Here is a 20,932-nt window from a genome sequence, read left to right on the forward strand (position 1 = left end):
TTCATGACATCAGAATAAGAAAGATTTCTTAAATAAAAATAAACCCCAAAGCATGGAGTATAAAGAAAAAAAAGTAAAATTTTATTAAAGTTAAAATTTCTCCTCTTTTTAATATCTATTAATATTATGTTATTTTAGGTATTTTAATATCTATTAGTATTATCTATTAAGATCTTAATAGATAATATTTTAAAAGCAAAAAAGAAAGCTACAGAATAGAAAAAATATTCCTAAAACATTACAGATATAGATATAATTATAGATTTAGACAGGTAGACAGATTTTATATACAGAATAAAGAACTTCTATAAATATATAAATAGAAAGACAACCCAATGTAAATAAAAATGCACAAAAGATCTGGATACTGAAGATATATAAATGGCCAACTAATACAAGAATATGGAATCAGTCATTAGGGAATGAAATTACTATCACTCTAAGATACCTTTTCTTACCCAATAGGATGGCTAAAATTAAAAAGATCGAAAATATCAAGTATTGGCAAGCATGTGGGGCAACTGGAGCTCTGTTACCTTGCTGTTACAAGTGTAAAATGATGAGACTATTTTGGATTATTTATCAGTTTCTTATAAAGTTAAACATACATCTACCCTAACCCTATGCCCTACTTAGTCCACTTCTTGGTATTTTCTCCAAATATAGAAAGCATATGTACACACACACACCACACACATATTCATACTTCTAATAAAGAATCTTCATTAGCAGTGTTCTTCATCATGGCCCCAAACTGGACATAACCCAATGTCTATCAATAAGAGAGTGTATAAACCACTGTAGTATATTCATGTAATAAAATCCTAGTCAGAAATGAAAAGGAATGAAATGCTGATAATTGTAATGACATGAGTGAATAAGAAAAACACTGTTGAGGCAAAGTCATACACAACAGAGCACATACAAAATTTTTTAAAATATAGAAAATAAATTCTAAATGTGGACCTGAGGTACTTTGATGATTAAGTTATAGAACCATTAGAAATAACATCTGTTTGGGTTTTCCAAGGCTCGTTTACCCCCACAAAGGCACTATCCATCACTTTGGGCCCAGAGCTTCTATACCACAAGACAAGAACAACTCCTACTGAGAAGTCACCATGTCTTAGTCATCTTTTTATCACAGCTCCTAACCCACAGATTGGCAAAACCCATTAACATTGACTGAATAGATGATTGACTTTACTATTACCAAAATCTTATTAGCAATCTGCCTGAAGTATTAAAGGGGCTAAAAAAGGACCTAAAATATTTCTTCTGAGGATTATAGTACTATTTAGATCAGCAGGCAACTAGAATGTCTGAAACACATTTTTGCTACATACAACCTTCCAATAATGTACACTGAAATCACTACCATATCAGTCACGTTATTCATTTGAGGATTTTTAAACTCTTAATCTGAAGTTCAATTAATAGTCTGATTGCATAGATTGACTCTTTGCCATTAAAATAAAAACAGAAATAATTTTATGGACATTTATACATAAATATATACAAACACACAGTCTAACAGCAGAGGCATGTTCACATGTGGGCAAAAACATAAGCATGCACATACAAATGCACACACACAGCTGAGACATCCAAGTTTAGGATATTAACTTTGAAGAAAAGTTAATTTTCTTTTTAAAGTTTCTTTAGGAAATACTGTTGAATTTAAATTTATTGAAACATACATTCCCATGTTTCTGGCTTCAGCTTGACTTAGGTTTTCTTCTGGTCCTACTATTTTTATAGTAGTAATTTCATGTTTAGCTTTATCAAAAAATACTTTGATGTTCTTTTCATGATAAACTTCCTGTAACATATTTAAAAATTTGAAAATTAGTTAAAAAAAACAAAAAGTAGTGAGAAAAAAGACCATAAATATTCATATGTAGGGATGGCTTTACATTCAAAATTGTAAATTCCACAATTCACATATTCACTCAGTTACAGACAAAACGCTAAACATATTAAGCTTATTATATTTAAATGTTATCTAAATATCATATGAAGAAATAAGATACCTATAAACTTTAAAAAAAAATTATTTCAAAGTTTTTATCATCTACTCCTAGACAAGTCCTTGCATTAATATCTAAATCCTGAGTGCTATAAAATGCTTCCAACTTCAGAGGAAAAAACGGCTTGTGTCCTGAGAATCTTAAGACGTGTACTGTAAAAAATCCATAAAATATTATTAAATCTAATAGATTTTTATAACTATATTTTTTATAAAATAAATATTATAATATGATTTTTAGGCAGAAGATAAAAATTAATGATACATAAAAAGTTGGTTTTTTACAAAAAGAAGGGAAAGTCAACAAAATTTTATGAATAAGGAAGTAAGGATATGAAAAAAATCATCAACTTGAGAAGTCATCAAATTAGTGTGATTCAACTGTGCTAAAGTTTTGATAAGATTATCTCTATCATTAGAGTATTTCACAGGCTTTTAATGTACCAAGTCTCACCAAGCATTTTTTCAAACTTTTCACAGCTTGTTAAAACTACTTATAAAAGCTCCATGGAGTTAATTTTAAATAAAAGAACAGAAGATTAAAAACTCCTGCAATCAAAGTATTTTAAGTCCTATGAAAGGAGGAAAAATATAAATAAACAGTACATAAAAACAGTGTAAGACATATCACAATGCATTTTATTTTATTTATTTATTTATTTTTGGTCTTTTTGCTCCACATCATATGGAGGTTCCCAGGCTAGGGGTCCAATCGGAGCTGTACAGCTACACCAAGCTACACCAGAGCCACAGCAAAGCCAGATCCAAGCCGTGTCTGCGACCTACAACCACAGCTCCCAGCAACACCGGATGCTCAACCCACTGAGCAAGGTCAGGGATCAAACCCGTAACCTCATGTTTCCTAGTTGGATCCGTTAACCACTGCACCACCACAGGAACTCCCACAATGCATTTTAATAAAGCAAATGTTCAATGCCTTCACCCTTCTAAACTTATTTTAGGTGACTTTCTGAAAATACAAAATAATCTCTGGAAAAGGCAAACGATTAGCTGATATATACATCAGGAAGGAAGAATAATATTAAAAAGTATTAGGATTGGGAGTTCACATTGTGGCGCAGTGGAAACGAATCCTACTAGTATCCATGAGGATGAGGGTTCAATCCCTGGCCTCTCTCAGTGGGTCAGGGATCCAGCATTGCCCTGAGCTGTGGTGTAGTTCGCAGGCGAGTCTCGCATCCTGCATTGCTGTGGCTGTGGCATAGGCCAGCAGCTGTAGCAATTCGACTCCTAGCCTGGGAACTTCCATATGCCATGGGTGTAGCCCTAAAAAAAGTGAAAAAAAATTGTTTTTAAAAAGTATTAGAACAAAAGAGAGAAGAGCATATTTCACAGCTATTGAGTTTTTCTAGATGATGACATGCCAACTGTTTTAACAGGAAAGAGACAAGTAAATGGAAAAATACCAAGGAAAAATGTCTTTATATGTGGGAGGTATTTGGGAGGCTCTGCATATTTTTGAAGGAAATGACAGTATCAAAATCCTTTGGGGAAAAACATGTTATTGCATGATTAATCCAAACAATACTCTGTCTGGAAGATATTTCAAGTTCTGATGTTAGGTATTATCATTAGCTGCAAACAACTTAATGACTGATTCATGACTGGTTCTATAAAAGAAAACACTAAAACTAACACAAAGGCAAAGGCCTACAGGCCCTTTAACATCCCTTCATTATATACTATGTTTATAAAAATGGTTGACATTCAATCATTTTTTTTTTTTTTTTGTCTTTTTGCTGTTGTTGTTGTTGTTGCTATTTCTTGGGCCACTCCCGCGACACATGGAGGTTCCCAGGCTAGGGGTCGAATCGGAGCTGTAGCCACTAGCCTACGCCAGAGCCACAGCAACGCGGGATCCGAGCCGCGTCTGCAACCTACACCACAGCTCACGGCAACGCCGGATCGTTAACCCACTGAGCAAGGGCAGGGACCGAACCCGCAACCTCATGGTTCCTAGTCGGATTCATTAACCACTGCGCCACGACGGGAACTCCCAATCATTTTTGATCTACAAAAAAAAACTGACAGTTTCACGTGGTTCATCCCAATCGTATGATACTAGCTTCTAGATTCTAAAATCCTTAGGTCCTAAATAAAACAATAGTTACTTCAAAAATCCCCATTGAATTTAATCCAAGCATTTTTAAATTAAGACATAAATAAATAACAAATAATTCCAAATAAAATCAAAAGTTTTCACATAAAATATTCATTTATCAAATACTTACTTTGTTATGAATAAAGAGTTTAAGTGCTTCTTTTGGGTAATCCAGTGTCAACAATGTGTCCAGAAATCGAGGTAGAAAAGGGGTTGGTTGCTCAATAAAAACACCTATTGTTACATTTGGGTGGACCTTTGTTTTATGGCAAACACAAAAACAAATGATTATTAGCATGATTATACTCTAAATTTTATTCAAGTCTTACTCAATTCAACATCACTTGAATATCAGTACAACATCATCTTCTAAATTTGACTGCCCCCGGCAATTCTCTAACGTTTGAAATGCATTTTTGTGGATCCCATCAAAGTAATTTTACTGACTCACACACTGACATTGTGATTTAGGTTAAAGAGGAAACATTATCATATTTATTATAGGACTATAATTAAGGTTATTCCCTACTCTACTAATTAATGCCTCCTTTACGATAATCCTAAAAGAAACTTCCTTCAGATCTAAATCTATTCCGACAGCTTCATCTAAGAAGCCAGAATGCAGATTGTGCTTCCCTGCTTGTTTCCATGGCTGGGAAGTTCAATGGTTAATTTGAGACTTTATTTCTATCCTGAACCTTCAATATCATTTTACTGATAGTACTTTATTTTGCTTCATTATTATATTATATATGGAAAGATATTTTCTTTCACTAATATATTTTATCTTGTATCAATTTACATATATATTCTTAATTTCTGTTAGGTAAGTTTTAGAGGATAGTTTATCTTTCACTTATTGCCTGAAGAATTCTGAAACATTCATCATTATCAGTCCTTGTGATAAGCAACATTAAAAAGGAGTGAAAGTTCCTGGCTTGAAGAACTTACAAATGGTGAAGGAAGAGAGAAACATAAGTAAATGACCATGTAATAGTATTACTACCAGAACTATATGAAAGATTTTTTTATAATACCTGTTTAAATCCACATCTTAAAACCTGAGATTCTAGATATTTAAATTACAGACAGATTGCAGATTACATACAGGTGAGTGAAGGAGGTCAAAAGATAAAAAGAAAAAAAATACATAAATATAGTGCACTATTGAGCAAGAAAAAAAGTTTTTAAATGATAAAAAAAATTTAATAAAAATTACAGATTTTTTAAAGTACCATATATGTTAAGTGCTGAATTAGGTTCTTCTCCCCCATCTTTTCACACATGGCACCTCACAAATTCTTGTTATCTGGATTACAACTTAACATTTGTTTGCACTGAAGTACAACTCACACAGTTTTGTAGTTCTTATCAATTCATTAAGAATTCATTATTATCAATTCACCCAGATATTTATTACTAAATCAATAAACAAATACAAACAGCTAAGGACAAAATAAATACCTTCTAGGAGTTCTCAATTTAGTAGGGGAAATTAATAAAAACTGGGTGACAACTCCCCCCATCAAATGAAGGGATGCATTTCATTTAAATTTCATAATAATCTTAGAAGTCATTTATTATCCCAAATTTACACATGAGGAAGATGGGATTTAGAAATGTTAAGCAACTCAGAACACATAAATTAGTAGGTAAAGAGATGGGCTTCAAAATGCTAAATCTCCATTATCAATCTAAGCTTATTTTTATATACTAATGATAACAATAGCATAACAGTTACCTATTCCTCAAGGCTTAGCACACCATACATAAAATATATACATAGAAAATATCATTATATATATTATATATATATAATTTCATTTAACTCTCCTACCAATCCTCTGAGATAGCCATTATCATTTTACATATAAAGAAACTTACCTATGGCCCACATCTAAGAATATGGTAGCCCTAGATCTTAATTACCCACATAATTTTAATTTTTTGTCCCTAATCATAATTACTGCCCAAATAAAACACAGAAGAAATTTATTTTGCATAATAAAATGGTTTTCCTTTCCAACAGTCTATAAAACAAAAAAGCATAATTTAAGAATCTAGTGATTTACTCCTGTATACAAAAAATAAAGATAAAAAATTATAAAATATTTTCTATGTTTGCGCCAGAAAGTTTATGTAAAAGCAGACCAAACAGATAAAAAATTTTAACTCTCCCTCCAGAAGACATTACTTTGCAATAAAGATTTGGATGAGTTTTTAAACATCTTCATGATGTAGCTTCATTCAGAAATTTTCTGGCTTTCTTTCCAGATAGGAAACAGTTTGTTATTTGAGAGACTGGCCAAAAAGTCGTATTTACAGGTAAAATAGGGCTTATTTTCAAGCTCTATTTAGGAGCTCCTAGATATGTACAAGTTACTCTTTATTCTCCTTTTCAGACAATGATAAGAATAGAAACTACTGAATTCAGGAGTTTTAGTGCTTTACAGTGAGAGTATTTTATATTTGTATGGGTCCAGGAGTTATAGGAACTATATTCTAGTGAATTTTTTTTTCTCTACTTATCTGGCATGCTGTAGATACTCAATACACTTATGGTGAATGAAGGAAAGAATCAGCCTTGATGGAAAAATCATCCCTAGAATCCAACTGTTCATACAAGAGCATTTTTTGGAAGAAAAATGTTACTATAAGATATCCTAAAACTACTCTGGTTGATGAGAGAAGGATGCATAAAACTGTTTTATAAATAAATAATAACATTCAATTGCTCATTTACCCTCAAAGAAAAAGTGACAAACTATAGCTATAATCCTCTATGAAATATAATGTATATATATTATGTATATATGTATGTGTGTGTGTATATATATATATCACTATGCCTCAGATATAACATGTAGCTGACATCCAGGCAAAATTGCACAGTGGTCAAGATTATAGGGTCTGGAGCCAGACTGCCTAACTTTAAGTCTCATTTCCAACACTTAAAAAAAAAAAAAAATCATATCCGTAAATAAGTTACTTAATGTGTATGCATCTCAGTTTTCTCATCTGTAGACCTCAGTCAACAGTACTACTGACTTAAGGAAACTGTGAAATTAATATGAGTTGCCATATTAAAACAGTCCTTAGTTATATAATAATATATTACTATTTTTTAAATCATCAAATTCAAAAATCAAGCAAAGACAATATTAGTCAATTCAAATACTAAAGCTTTGTAACCATTATTTTCCTCAATGCTTTGATCAACTTAACAGACTAAAATAAAACAATACCACCCAATCATAGCAAGCTAGTAAATATTAACAACCAAGCCCCTTTTACCAAGGTCAATTATTAGCTGGCTTAGTTGGAAATACACAAATCCAGGAATTTTCTGAGTTGTCGTGTTTTAGCTATATACATCCATCATCTACCATATTATCAATACTATAAAATAATGTACCTTTCTTCTTTTACAGATTGTTACATTTCATGGCAATGTCTGTTTTATTACTACATTTCATACAGAGTCAATCCCACTTACATCTACTGCAGACAAGTCAATTGTATCCACGTCACAAAGAGTGCAGCCATTATCTTGCGTCCATGCATTAGGAACATAGTTTCCAAAATAATTTAGGAGAATCTAATTGAAGAAGGAAAACTATATTTAAAAAAGCAAGCCTCTTCCATCAATGTGCTTTCATTATACAAACATCTCTCTGCATTAGGTATATCCCCTTAATAATTCTACTTATTTTTGTCACCTAGAGGTACACAATGAGCAAAGGTCTCTCCAGACTGTGAATCTTAGCAGGGCAAACTTTGCCTACACATTCCAAAAAATACAGTGTAAGTCATAAAGTCATATTATTTCATTATATAAGAAATAATAAGAGATAATAAAGAAATATGTCAAACAATGAAACAGTTTTAATTGAGCTAATGAGACTTAGCAAAAACAATACAAATAAGAGTGGTCATGGGAATAGTAATTTAGTAATAAGATAAATATGCTTAAAGGCTCAGTGCAGACACATACAGTGAATGAAGAAGTGCCATTATGAGCTCTTACTAGCCAGCACCACACAAAACACTGTATATATTTCATCACCAAAAGGCATTAAACTCTTCTGGGAAACTATGCCACCTACTATAATCCAGGCTTCTGGGTAGTGATTCAGGGGCACTGGCTTGGGGAAAAGAGACTGCAGACTAAACAGATTAAAATAAATCCTAATTAGAGCCACACCATAAATCCTGTCAATAATAAACTAAGATGAGTGGTAGCTAGAATAAGATGGTGAAGTAGGAAGATCCTGGTCTCACCTTCTCCCACAGATATACCAAATTATTACTACTTCTAGGGAACCATGGCTTGAAGACTAGCAGAAAATATTTTCTACAACTGAAGATAAAATGAAAAAAAAACACAATGAGACAGGAAGAAGAGGCAGAGACGCAGTTTAATCAGAACCAATGGCCCCAGTAGAACAACTCACAAGCAGGAGGGGTATCACAGCCCCAAAGGTCTTCCCCAAGAAGTGAAGGGCCCAAGGCTGACATAGGGATCCCCATCCTGGGAGACCTGCACCAGGAAGATGAGCCCCATAACATTTGGCTTTAAAGTCAGTGGGGCTCTAGGAAACTGAGACTGCACTCTTAACAGGCACATGTATAGGCTTATTCTTTCCAAGTCCCAATGCAAAGGCAACCACTAGAAAAGTGCCTGGATCATACAAGAAGGAAATCATTTGTTAATATTAGGGCATGTGCTTGAGACATAAGGATCTGTTGGAACTTTCTCTGAGTATAAATGATATGCCAGGTCCCAGTTTCTTGTTTTGTTTTGTTTGTCTCACCGCCTATGTAGCTGAACTGGTGCTGGTAGATGCCATCAAACTTGGCCTACCCCAGGTTTGCCTGCAGATGCAACATAGCCAGCATTCCTCCAAAGTGGCCCACTATCTCTCCAGTCTCAGTAGGCACCCCTACCCGGCATCAGAGCCCCACTGATGAAGCCCTTCACCCTGCCAGTCCCAGTCGGCACCAGCATATGCCCACAAGCCAGCCCAGGAGTATTCAGCCCACAACAATCATGGCCAGGCCTTAACAGCCAGCTGCACTGGGGACCAGCCCTAAACACTAGTACACACACAGCAACTGTAATCCAGCCACAACAGGAAGATGCATACAGTTCACACAGAGGACAATTCTGGAGTACCTTCCTCTAGTGACCAGAAGGAGCACATCACTGGGCCCCACAGGATACCTTCTACACAAATCACTCGTTAAAGACCAGGGGATACAGCTGCATACATAGAGAAACACAGAGAATTAGGTAAAATGAGACAAAGGAATATGTTCCAAATAAAAGAACAGGACAAAACTGAAGAAAAAGAACAAAACAAAATGCAGATAAACTAGAAACTAGAGGGAACCACCAGCATATCGGATAATACAGAAGAAAAGATCAGCAATCTGGAGGACAGGCTAATGAAAATCACACAATCAACACTGCTAGAAGAAAAAAAGAATTTTTAAAAATAAGGATAGTTTGAGGATTTATGAGACAATAAGAAGTGTTCTAACATTTGCAGTATAGAGGTCCCAGAAGGAGAAAAAAGGGACAGAAAACCTATTTAAATAAATAATGGATGAAAATTCCCCTAAACTGGTGAAGGAAACACATTCAAGTCTAGGAATCCCAGAGAACTCCAAGTAAGGTGAATCCAAAAGGACCTAAACACTATCATTAAAACATCAGAAGTTAAAGAGAGTATTAAGAGAAAAACAACTTATCACATACAAGGTAAACACTATGAAGTTGTCAGCTGATTTTTTCAGTAGGAAATTTACAGGCCAGAAGGAGCGGCATGATTTTCAAAGTACTGAAAGGAAAAACACAACCAAGAACTTCTCTCTGGAAAACTTAATATTTAGGATTAAAAGGGAGGTAAATCATGGCAACAGCTTTTTGGATCCACCTCCTAGAGTAATAAAAATAAAAATAAGAATAAACAAATGGGACCTTATTAAACTTAAAAGCTTTTGCACTGCAAAAGAAACTACAAATAAAAGGAAAGGTAACCCACATAATAAGAGAAAATATTTGCAAACAAAGTGACTGACAAGGGATTAACTTCCAAAATATACAAACATCTCATGCAGCTCAGTATCAAAAAACTAACAACTCAATCAGAAGAGCCAAATAGACATTTCTCTAAGGAAGACAGACAGATGGCCAAAAACCCATGAAAAAAATGTTCAGCATCATTAATAATTAAAGAAATATAAATCAAAACCACAATGAGGTATCACCTCACACCAGTCAGAATAGCTATCATCAAAAAGTCTGCAAATAAGAAATGCTGGAGAGGGTGTAGAAAAAAAGGAACTCTCCTACACTGTTGGTGAGAATGTAAGTTGGTGCAACCATTATGAAGAAGAGTATGGAGGTTCCTTAAAAAACTAAACACAGGACTACCATGTGATCCAGCAATCCCACTCTTGGGTATATATCAGAAGAAAGGCATGATTCAAAAGATACATGCACTCCAATGTTTACTGCAGCACTACTTACAATAGCCAAGACACTGAAGCAACCTAAATGGCCATTGATAGAGGAATGGATAAAGATGTGGTCCATATATACAATGGAATATTACTCATTCATAATATTACTCATTCATAAGAATGAAATAATGCCAATTGCAGCAACATGGATGGACCCAGAGTTTATCATACTAAGTTAAGTAAATCGGATAGGGCAAGACAAACATCATGTAATATCAGTTATATATGAATCAAAAAAAATGATACAAATGAACTTATTTACAAAACAGAAACAGACTTCAAAAACAAACTTATGATTACCAAAGGGGAAAGGTGGGAGGAGGGGATGAATTGGGAGTTTTGAATTGGTATATGGATTTTATTATATAGGGAATAGATAGTCAACAGGGACCAGCTGTAGAGCAAAAGAAACTCTACTCAATATTCTGAAATAACCTATATGGGGAAAGAATCTGAAAAAGTATGGATATGAGTATATATACATAACTGAATCACTCTGCTGCACAGGAGAAATTATCACAACATTGTAACAACTATATTTCAAAAAAATTTTTTTAAATGAAAAAAGATAATGCAATAAATAAATAAATAGTTTACCAAACAAGATAAAGGTAAAGTAGTTCATCACAACTAAACCAACCTTATAGAAAATGTTAAATGGACTTCTTTAAACAGAAAGGACAAGAACATAACTAGAAATAACATTATCAAAGAGAAAAAATGCCATCAATAAAGGCAAATACTGTAAAGGTAATGGATCAACAACTCTTTAGCTAGTATGAGGTTAAAATTTATAACTAGTCAAATCAAATACATCTACAATAATTACTTAAGGATACACAAAATTAAAAATGTAAAATATGACATTAAAAACAAAATAGGGCAGAAGGGAGTAAAAACGTAACACTTTAAGAATAAACTCAAACTTAAGCAATAATTAACCTAAAATAGACTGCTATATAGATAAGTCATCACATAAGAACCTCATGGTAACCATAAACCAAAAACTGATAATACAGTCACAAAAAAGTAAACAGGAAGTAATACAAACATAAAAAGAAAATAACCAAACCACAAGAGAAGAAAATACAGAAGGATAATATGAATAATCAGAAAACAACTAAAAAAAAGTACAAAAGTACATACCTATCAGTAATTACTTTAAATGTAAATGCACTAAATGTTTCAATCCAGAAAAGAGGGTAGCTCAATAGATTTTAAAAAGAAGATCCATATACACACTGTCTGTAAGAGACTCACTTCACATCTAATGTCACACAGACTAAAAGTGAGTGGATGGAAAAAGATATTCCACACCATACAAACAGAAAGGAAAAGAGACTAGGGGTAGCAATTCTTAAACAAAACAGACTTGAAAACAATGACTGCAACAAGAGATACTACAAAATGATAAAGCAACAGATCCAACAAAAAGACATAATAATTGTGTGTGTATGTGTGTGTATATCCCTTCCCATACAGGAGTACATAAATACATAAAGCAAATATTAACAAACACAAAGGAAGAAATTTTGACAGTAACACAATAATAGCAGAGGATTTTTTTTTTTTTTTTTTTTTGTCTTTTTAGTGCCACATCTATGGCATATGAAGGTTCCCAGGCTAGGGGTCGAATTGGAGCTACAGCTTCCAGCTTACACCACAGCTCACAACAATGCCAGATTCCTAACCCACTGAGCAAGGCCAGGGTTCAAACCCACTTCCTCATGAATACTAGTTGGGTTCATCAAACACTGAGTGACAACAGGAATTCCAATAGCAGAGGACTATTAACACCTCATTTATATCAGTGGACAGATCATACAGTCAAGAAAATCAATAAGACTTGCCTTAAAGAACATGTTAGATAAATAACTCAATAGATCTATATAGAAAAGCTAAGCAATATGCTACTAAACAACCAACAAGTGACAAAGAAATCCAAGAGGAAATCAACAAATATCTGACAAATGAAAATGGAAACACAATGATCCAAAATATGTGGGATGCAGAAAAAAAATAGTTCTAAAAGAGACATATATATAGTGATAAAGGCCTACCTCAGGAAACCAGAGAAAAAACAGACAATATAACCTTATGCTTAAAGGAACTCGAACAAGAACAAACAAAACCCTGGAGTTCCCGTTGTGGCACAGTGGTTAACGAATCCGACTAGGAACCATAAGGTTGCGGGTTCGATCCCTGGCCTTGCTCAGTGGGTTAAGGATCCGGCATTGCCGTGAGCTGTGGTGTAGGTTGCAGACGCGGCTTGGATCCACGTTGCTGTGGCTCTGGTGTAGGCCGGTGGCTACAGCTCTAATTTGACCTCTAGCCTGGGACCCTCCATATGCCGCACGAGCAGCCCTAGAAAAGGCAAAAAAAGACAAAAAAAAAAAAAAAAAAGGGAACAAAACCCCAAGTTAGTAAAAGAGACGAAATGATAAAAACAAAAGAAATAAATGAATATTTCTTCAAAAACTAGAAAAAAATTTAATACAACTAAAAGCTGGTTCTTTGAAATGATAAACAAAATCAATAAACCTTTAGCCAGACTCATCTACAAAATAAAGGAAACCCAAATCAATGAAACAGGAAATAAAAAGGAAGTTTAAAAGGACACCACAAAAATACAAAGCACCGTAAAAAATTATTAGAATTATATGCCAACAAATTGGATAACCCAGAAGAAATGGATAAATTCCTAGAAACATACAGGCATACCTCAGAGATACTACTACAGGTTTGGTTTCAGATTACCACAATATAACATATATTTTTGTAAAGAAAGTCACACAAGTTTTTCAGCTTCCAACTTCATATATCAGTTTTGTTTAAACAATAACATCATCTATTAAGTGCAATAGCATTGTGCCTAAAAAAAAGGTACATAACTTACTTTAAAAACAATGTATTGCTACAAAATGCTAACTGTCATCTGAGCCTCCAGTGATTCATAATCTTTTTGCCAGTTGAGGGTCCTGTCTTAGAGGTGATGGCTGCTAACTGATCAGGGTGGTGTTTGCTGAAGGATGAGGTGTCTGGAAATTACTTAAGACAATAATGGTGTTTGCCACACCAATTGGTTCTTCCTTTCACAAATGATTTCTCTGTAGCATGCAATGCTGTTTAATGGCATGTTCTTTCAAAATTGGAGTAAAGGTTTCAAGTCATGCTGCTGCTTTATCAGCTATATTTAGTAATATTCTAAATCCTTTGTTGTCAGTTCAACAATTGATAATGTTCACCATTTTGTATGGCTAAAGTTCACAGTTCCTCAAAACAATTACAATAGTAACATCAAAAATCACATATCACCATGGTTGATAACTGATCACAAATCAGCATAACAATATAATAATAATGCAAAGTCTGAAATATTATGACAATTACCAAAATTGACAAAGACACACAAAGTGAGCAAATGCTATTGGGAAAACGGCACCAATAGATTGCTTGGTTCACAGTTGCTACAAATCTTCAATTTGTAAAAACCATAGTATCTGTGAAGTGCAATAAAACAAAGCACAACAAAATGAGGTATGCCTATATATTCTTCCAAGAATGACCAAAAAGTTATATAAAAAAAAAATTAACACAGACTGATTACTAGCAAGGCAATTGAATTAAACACCTAAAAACTCGTAACAAATAAATGTCCAGAGTCAGATAGCCTCATGAATGAAGTCTACCAAACAGTCTTCTCAAACTATTTCAAAAAACTGAAGAGAAAGGAATATTTCCAAACTTGTTTTATATGTCCATCATTACCCTGATAACAAAACCAGACAAAGACACTACAAAAAAAGAAAATTACAGGTGATTATTCTGATGAACATAAATATAATAATCTTCAACAAAATATCAGCAAACCAAATTCAACAATATATTAAAAGTATCAGGGAGTTCCCGTCATGGCGCAGTGGTTAACGAATCCGACTAGGAACCATGAGGTTGCGGGTTTGGTCCCTGCGCTTGCTCGGCGGGTTGACGATCCGGCATTGCCGTGAGCTGTGGTGTAGGTTGCAGACACGGCTCGGATCCTGCGTTGCTGTGGCTCTGGCGTAGGCCAGTGACTACAGCTCCGATCGGACCCCTAGCCTGGGAACCACCATATGCCGCAGGAGCAGCCCAAAGAAATAGCAAAAAGACAAAAAAAAAAAAAGTATCATAACTCATGATCAAGTGGGATTAATCTAGGGATGCGAGAATGGTTCACAATATGCAAATCACTTAATGTGATACACTGCATTAACAAAATTAAGGATAAAAATCACATAATTATCTCAATGGATGCAGAAAAAACTTTTGACAACATTCAATATCCAGTTCTAATAAAATCTCCCAACAAAGTGGTTATAAAAGAAACATACCTCAACATAATAAAGACCATATATGACAAACTCACAGCTAATGTCTAACTCAATGATGAAAAGCTGAAAGCATTTCCTCTAAGATGAGGAAGACAAGGATGCCTACTATTCCCATTTTTATTTTTTAATTATTTTTCATCTTTTTTAGGGGTACACTCTTGGCATATGGAGGTTCTCATGCTAGGGGTCAAATTAGAGTCACAGCCACAGCAATGCTAGATCTAGGCTGCATCCGCAACCTACACCACAGCTTATGCAGTGTCAAGTCCTTTAACCCACTGAGCGAGGCCAGGGATCAATTCCACATCCTCATGGATACTACCAGGGTTCTTAACCCACTGAGCCACAATGGGACACAGTGAGCCACAATGGGAATTTATCTCCATTTTTATTCAACATAATTTGGAAGTCCTTGCCAAATTAGGCAAGAGAAATAAAGGTAGAAATAAAAGTCATCCAAATTAGAAAGGAAGAAGTAAAACTGCCACTGTTGCAGATGATATGATACTATGTATAGAACACCCCAAATACTCCAGAAAAGAACATATTAGATCTACCAAAATGTGTTCAGTAAAGTTGAAGAACACAAACAACATACAAAAATCTGTTTCTATACATTAAAAATGATCTATCAAATTTTAAAAAATCCATTTTCAATTTTATCACGAAGAATAAATTAATTAGGAATAAATTTAACCAAGGAAGTAAAAAATTTGTACTATGGCAACTGAAAGACATTGGTGAAAGAAACTGAAGAAGACACAAGTAAATGAAAAGATAATCTGTGCCTACAGATTGGAAGAACTAATATTTTGAAAATGTCCATACTACCCAAAGCTATCTCCAGATTCATCACAATCCCTGTCAAAATACTCACGACATTTTTCACGGAACTAGGATAAATAATCATAAAATTTATACAGAACCACAAAAGAGACCAAATAGCTAAAGCAATCTTTAGAAAGAAGAACAAAAAGTATCTTGCTGAAAGTATCTTGCTCCCTGATTTCAAACTATACTACAAAGGTACAGTAATCAAAACAGTATATTACTGGCATGAAAACAAACACATAGATGAAATGAACAGAACAATGAGCCCAGAAATAAATCTATCATTATGTGGTTAATCATCTATAAAGAAAGCAAAGATATACAATGAGAAAAGACAGCCTATTTAATGTTGGGAAAACTGAACAAATACATGCAAAAGAATCAAACTGGACTATTTTCTCATACCATATACAACAGTCAATTCACAATAGATTAAAAACTTAAATGTAAGACCTGAAACAATTAGACTTCCAGAAGAAAACATAGGTAGCACTTTGACAATGATCTTAGCAATATTTTTTGGGATATGTCTCCTCAGGCAAGGGAAACAAAATAAAAATAAACAAATGGGATTAAATCAAATTATAAAGCTTTTATACAGTGAAGGAAACTACTATTAACAAAACAAAAAATGCCATCTACTAAATGTGAGAAGATATTAGTAAATGATATATACAATAAGGGGTTAGTATCCAAAATATACAAAGAACTCATACAACCCAATATCCAAAAAAAAAAAAAAAATGAAATATGGACAGAAGACCTGAATGGATATTTTGCCAAAGAGGACATACAAATGGCCAACAGACACATGAAAAGATGCCCAACATAAACATCAGGGTGGTGCAAATCAAAACCACACTGAGATATCACTGCACATCTGTTACAATGGCTATTATGGAAAAGACAACAAATAAGTATTGTCAAGGATGTGGAAAAAGGGGAACCCTCATGCAATGTTGATGGAAATGTAAACTGACACAGCCACTATGGAAAACAGTATGGAAGTCCCTCAAAAAAACTAAAAATAAAACAATTATATGATCCAGCAATTCCATTTCTGGATATTTTTACAAGAAACAAAAACACTAATTCAAAAAGATATATGTACCCCCTATGTTCACTGCAGCATTATTTACAACAACCAGGATACAGAAGCAACCTAAGTGTCCACTGGTAGTTGAATGTATAGAGAAACTGCGATACATATATAAAAGGGAATATTACTCAGCTATAAAAAACAATGAAATCTTGCTATCTTTCAGTTACGTGGATAAACCTATAGGGTTTTATTCAAAGTGAAATAAGTCAGACAGTGAAAAATAAATGCCATATGATTTCACTTAGATGTGAAATCTAAATAATAAATGAACAAACCTAACAAATCAGAAACCAAAGATACAGGTGGTTGCCAGAGGGGATGAGAGTGGTTTGATAAAAGAATTAGTGAGAGAGATTATGAGGTACAAACTTCTAGTTACAAAATAAATGAGGTATTGTGAGACATGTTTCTACAATATTTTCTTAGCCTCTTTGCTTCTATATTTCTATGCTGAAAACTCCATCTTGTCCTGCTTTACTTTACCCCATCTTCCTGCTTGAAAAACAAGTCACAGTGCTGGTAAATGACTTAAGCTTAAGAACCAAGACCTAAAGGCATAAGTTATTCATAGGGTCAGCTGAATGAGGACATAATGTGTTGGTCTAGGCACACTGGGCCTGTGCAGATAGGCATGCTCTTTGCACAAGCATGCTATGTCCTCTAAAGAACAAGAGGAAGATGAGCCTCATGGCCCCAAGGGGTTTATGAGGGGTCATTAGCAGGATATGCATTAGCAAGGAGAACGGAGAGGTGCAAACCTAGGCACACTGAGTTGCTGCAGATACAGGCAGCTGTCTGCATAAGCACACAGAATGCTATGCATAGATAGCTGATGCCAAGCCTCCTCAATGCTAATGATTGTTAAATGCCTATAGGTCAGAATAAAAGCTTAATCAGCAACTGGCTATGAGACTTTTAAAATAACTTAAAAAAAAAAACCTATATCCTGCACCTACAACCCCATCCTCACTTGACCTAATCCTCAAGAGCACAATAAAAGCAGTGTGGTTTCTTGAGGCAGACTCCTGTCCCTGAGACCTTGAGTCCCCCGTTTCCCACCTTTACTTAAGATAAATGTCTCTGTGTCTTGTTTCATGTTAACTTTTTTCCTTAAGTTTCACAGCACCCGTTCCGTTCTTCTGCCCTCACCCACTGAGCTGGTCTCAGCAATGAGGCATGGGTATGAAATAAGCAGTATGGAGAATATAGTCAATAATAACGTAGTATCTTTTATGGTGACAAATGATAATTAGATTTTATAATTATAGACATATTGAATCTCTATGTTTTACACCAGGCACTAACATACTGTTTCAGGCAAGTATACTTCAAAAACAGAGAGGAAATTGGATCGAAGGTAACCAAAAGGTAACACCTTCCAGCTATAAAATGAGTAAGTACTAGGAATACAATCTATGTGATAAATATAATTAATAATGCTGTGTTACATATGAAAGTTGTTAAGAGAATAAATCCTAAGAGTTCTCATCACATGGAAAAAACTTTTGCTCTTTTTCTTTAATTTTTTATCTGTATGAGATGATGGGTTTACTAAACTTTTTCTGGTAATTATTTCATGATGTATGTAAGCCAAATCATTATGCTGTATACTTTAAACTTACACAGTGCTATATGTCAATTATATCTCAATAAAACTGTTAGAGAAAAAATAAAGTGCAATATTGCATTCTGCCTACCCCTTTTAGAGCTCTCTGAGCCTCTCTGGGTCTTATCACCTCCTCTCTTTAAACATCTGCTGATATTCATTTTATCTGTAAAATCTGAGTCCATGCATGTGTTTTAGATTTAGGAAAAAGTGAGGGAAGATGGTGAGAGAGAGAAAGATAAACACCCTAAGATATGCTGTGAGCCCTCAAAAAAAAAAAAAATTTTTTTTTTTTTGTCTTTTCTACCACTGCACCTGTGGCATATGGAGGTTCCCAGGCTAGGGGTCTAATCGGAGCTGCACCACAGTCTACACCACAGCCCCAGCAACATGGAAACGAGCCGTGTCTGCAACCTACACCACAACACCGAATCCTTAACCCACTGAGCAAGGCCAGGGATCGAACCCGCAAACTTATGGTTCCTAGTCAGATTCATTAACCACTGAGCCATGATGAGAACTCCAAAAAAAATTTTTTTAATATCTCTAGAGTGACTATTTTAGGGAAAATTCTGCCAATCCTAAAATAAATTACTAAACATTCTACTTCAGTTCTAATACTTGTAGTGGTATAAACACTCATAGTTTTTCGTTTTCTTTTATTATTTCTTCTCACAGAATATAATTTACTCAACACATTGAAGCTATAGCAAACTACCTTTGGCTATAATTTATATTACTGTTAAAAGGAAGCACCTAAAATTCTCATTATGTTTATATAATCATTAATTTTTCCTTGAAAAGATAACTCAGAAGAAAAAAAGTTTATACATTATATATGATAGTCAATAATGTACAGAAGTGCCAATTGAATTTTTCTGACTTCTTAATATCCTTAATATAAAGGATCTTATGGTACAGAATATCTGAGGAAATTAGTTCAGTACCATTTTACCCAATTCCTCTCAAATATTTAGGATTCCAACTATTTCTATTTTACTAAGTATTTCTATATTCTATTTTACTAAAACTGAAACAAATGCTAATGAACAAAGTACAGTATTAATTACAATGAAAAAGCTTTGTGTTATACACATATTGTAAGTAGATACATTATTCTGTATAGCTCAATCATAAGACATGGAAAATTAAGCCATTCTCATCCCTTCTGAACTACATAATAATTCAGGAAACAAATTAGAAGGCAGGAAATATGTAGCTATGACATTTATTAATATGTCAAGAGTCAATGTAACCATTTTAACATGCCTCCCTAATAAAAACAAAAATGTTACTGTTGTCAAACTACAAATGTAAACATTAACTATTCATGTTCTCTATAATATTATGGTTTTGAAGGAAGAAAATAAAGACAGTCATGTGAAAATGGGCCCTCCATTAAGCATTATTTATAAAAGGAATTTTTTTAAGGGAAATATACAATTTTTCTTTAAATATCCTGAAAAGAACTTTTTTAAAGAAAGAAAGTGAAAAAAAATCCCTCCAAATAGTTGGACATATCTTAAATGCCCATTTATACATAAAGACTGGAACCTTCCTCATCTCAGAAATCTCATAAAAAATTAAAGATTTCACGAGTTATTGATCAGTGTATTAGAACCCCTATGTGAATATGAAAATGATCAATATTTTTAAAAGGTTAGAGCCTAAAAGGCATTACATTTAGTTTTCAGAAATAAAACATTATAACTTTTCTACTTTTTACTTTTTACCTCAGTTTTATTTTCACAGATAATTAAGACTGGAAACCTCCCTCTTTTAGATTTCTCTTCACGCAGGCAGAGGTTATCCACCACCGCCACCCTGCCATCTGTTTTCTTCATTAAAAATAGCAGACATTTATGCTGGCAGCTTTGGAAGGTGCAGAAAACTGCTTATGCAGTTAGGCTGTTCCGGGCAGTCCCCAGCTACTAGGTGGTAGTGTTTTCCTGATACTTCTTTCACAATATCAAAATGTTTCCAAGGGTGATGTCATGTCATTGGCGAGAAACTTTTCCAACCAAATTTTTTTCTTTTTTTCTTTCTTTTTTTTTTTCAAGTCATCCAATTATTCAAGGTCATAGTGACCTAAACACTGAGGTTTATATGTACAAAATCAAAGTCCCTATTTTTACTGCAAATCAAATACATTTCAGAAATGACTTGTTTTCGTGGGCAAATTAGGTTATGTGCTCTTGTTATGTTTAATTTTTTTTTGGTATAAAAATACCACCGATTGCAGAGTTTCCATGGTGCCTGAGAGGAAAGGAACCTGACTAGTATCCATGAAGATGTGGGTTCAATCCCTGGCCCTCAGTGGGTTAAGGATATGGCATTGCCATGA

At 34.1% G+C, this 20,932-nt stretch overlaps 1 protein-coding gene across 3 annotated transcripts in view; it reads right to left on the bottom strand.

Annotated features, from left to right (window-relative positions):
- PLOD2 (procollagen-lysine,2-oxoglutarate 5-dioxygenase 2) overlaps nucleotides 1-20,932 on the bottom strand; it is a 110,495-nt gene that overhangs the window by 16,874 nt on the left and 72,689 nt on the right. For all 3 annotated transcript variants that reach the window (XM_021069587.1, XM_021069586.1, XM_021069588.1), the window contains 3 exons: nucleotides 7,648-7,749; nucleotides 4,282-4,407; nucleotides 1,701-1,822 (listed from right to left, as the gene is read on the bottom strand). In XM_021069587.1, the coding sequence (XP_020925246.1) occupies nucleotides 1,701-1,822; nucleotides 4,282-4,407; nucleotides 7,648-7,749 (350 nt within the window). The remainder of the gene's footprint in view (nucleotides 1-1,700; nucleotides 1,823-4,281; nucleotides 4,408-7,647; nucleotides 7,750-20,932) is intronic.

The sequence above is a fragment of the Sus scrofa genome, chromosome 13, assembly GCF_000003025.6.
Source record: "Sus scrofa isolate TJ Tabasco breed Duroc chromosome 13, Sscrofa11.1, whole genome shotgun sequence".
Taxonomy (NCBI): Eukaryota; Metazoa; Chordata; class Mammalia; order Artiodactyla; family Suidae; genus Sus; species Sus scrofa.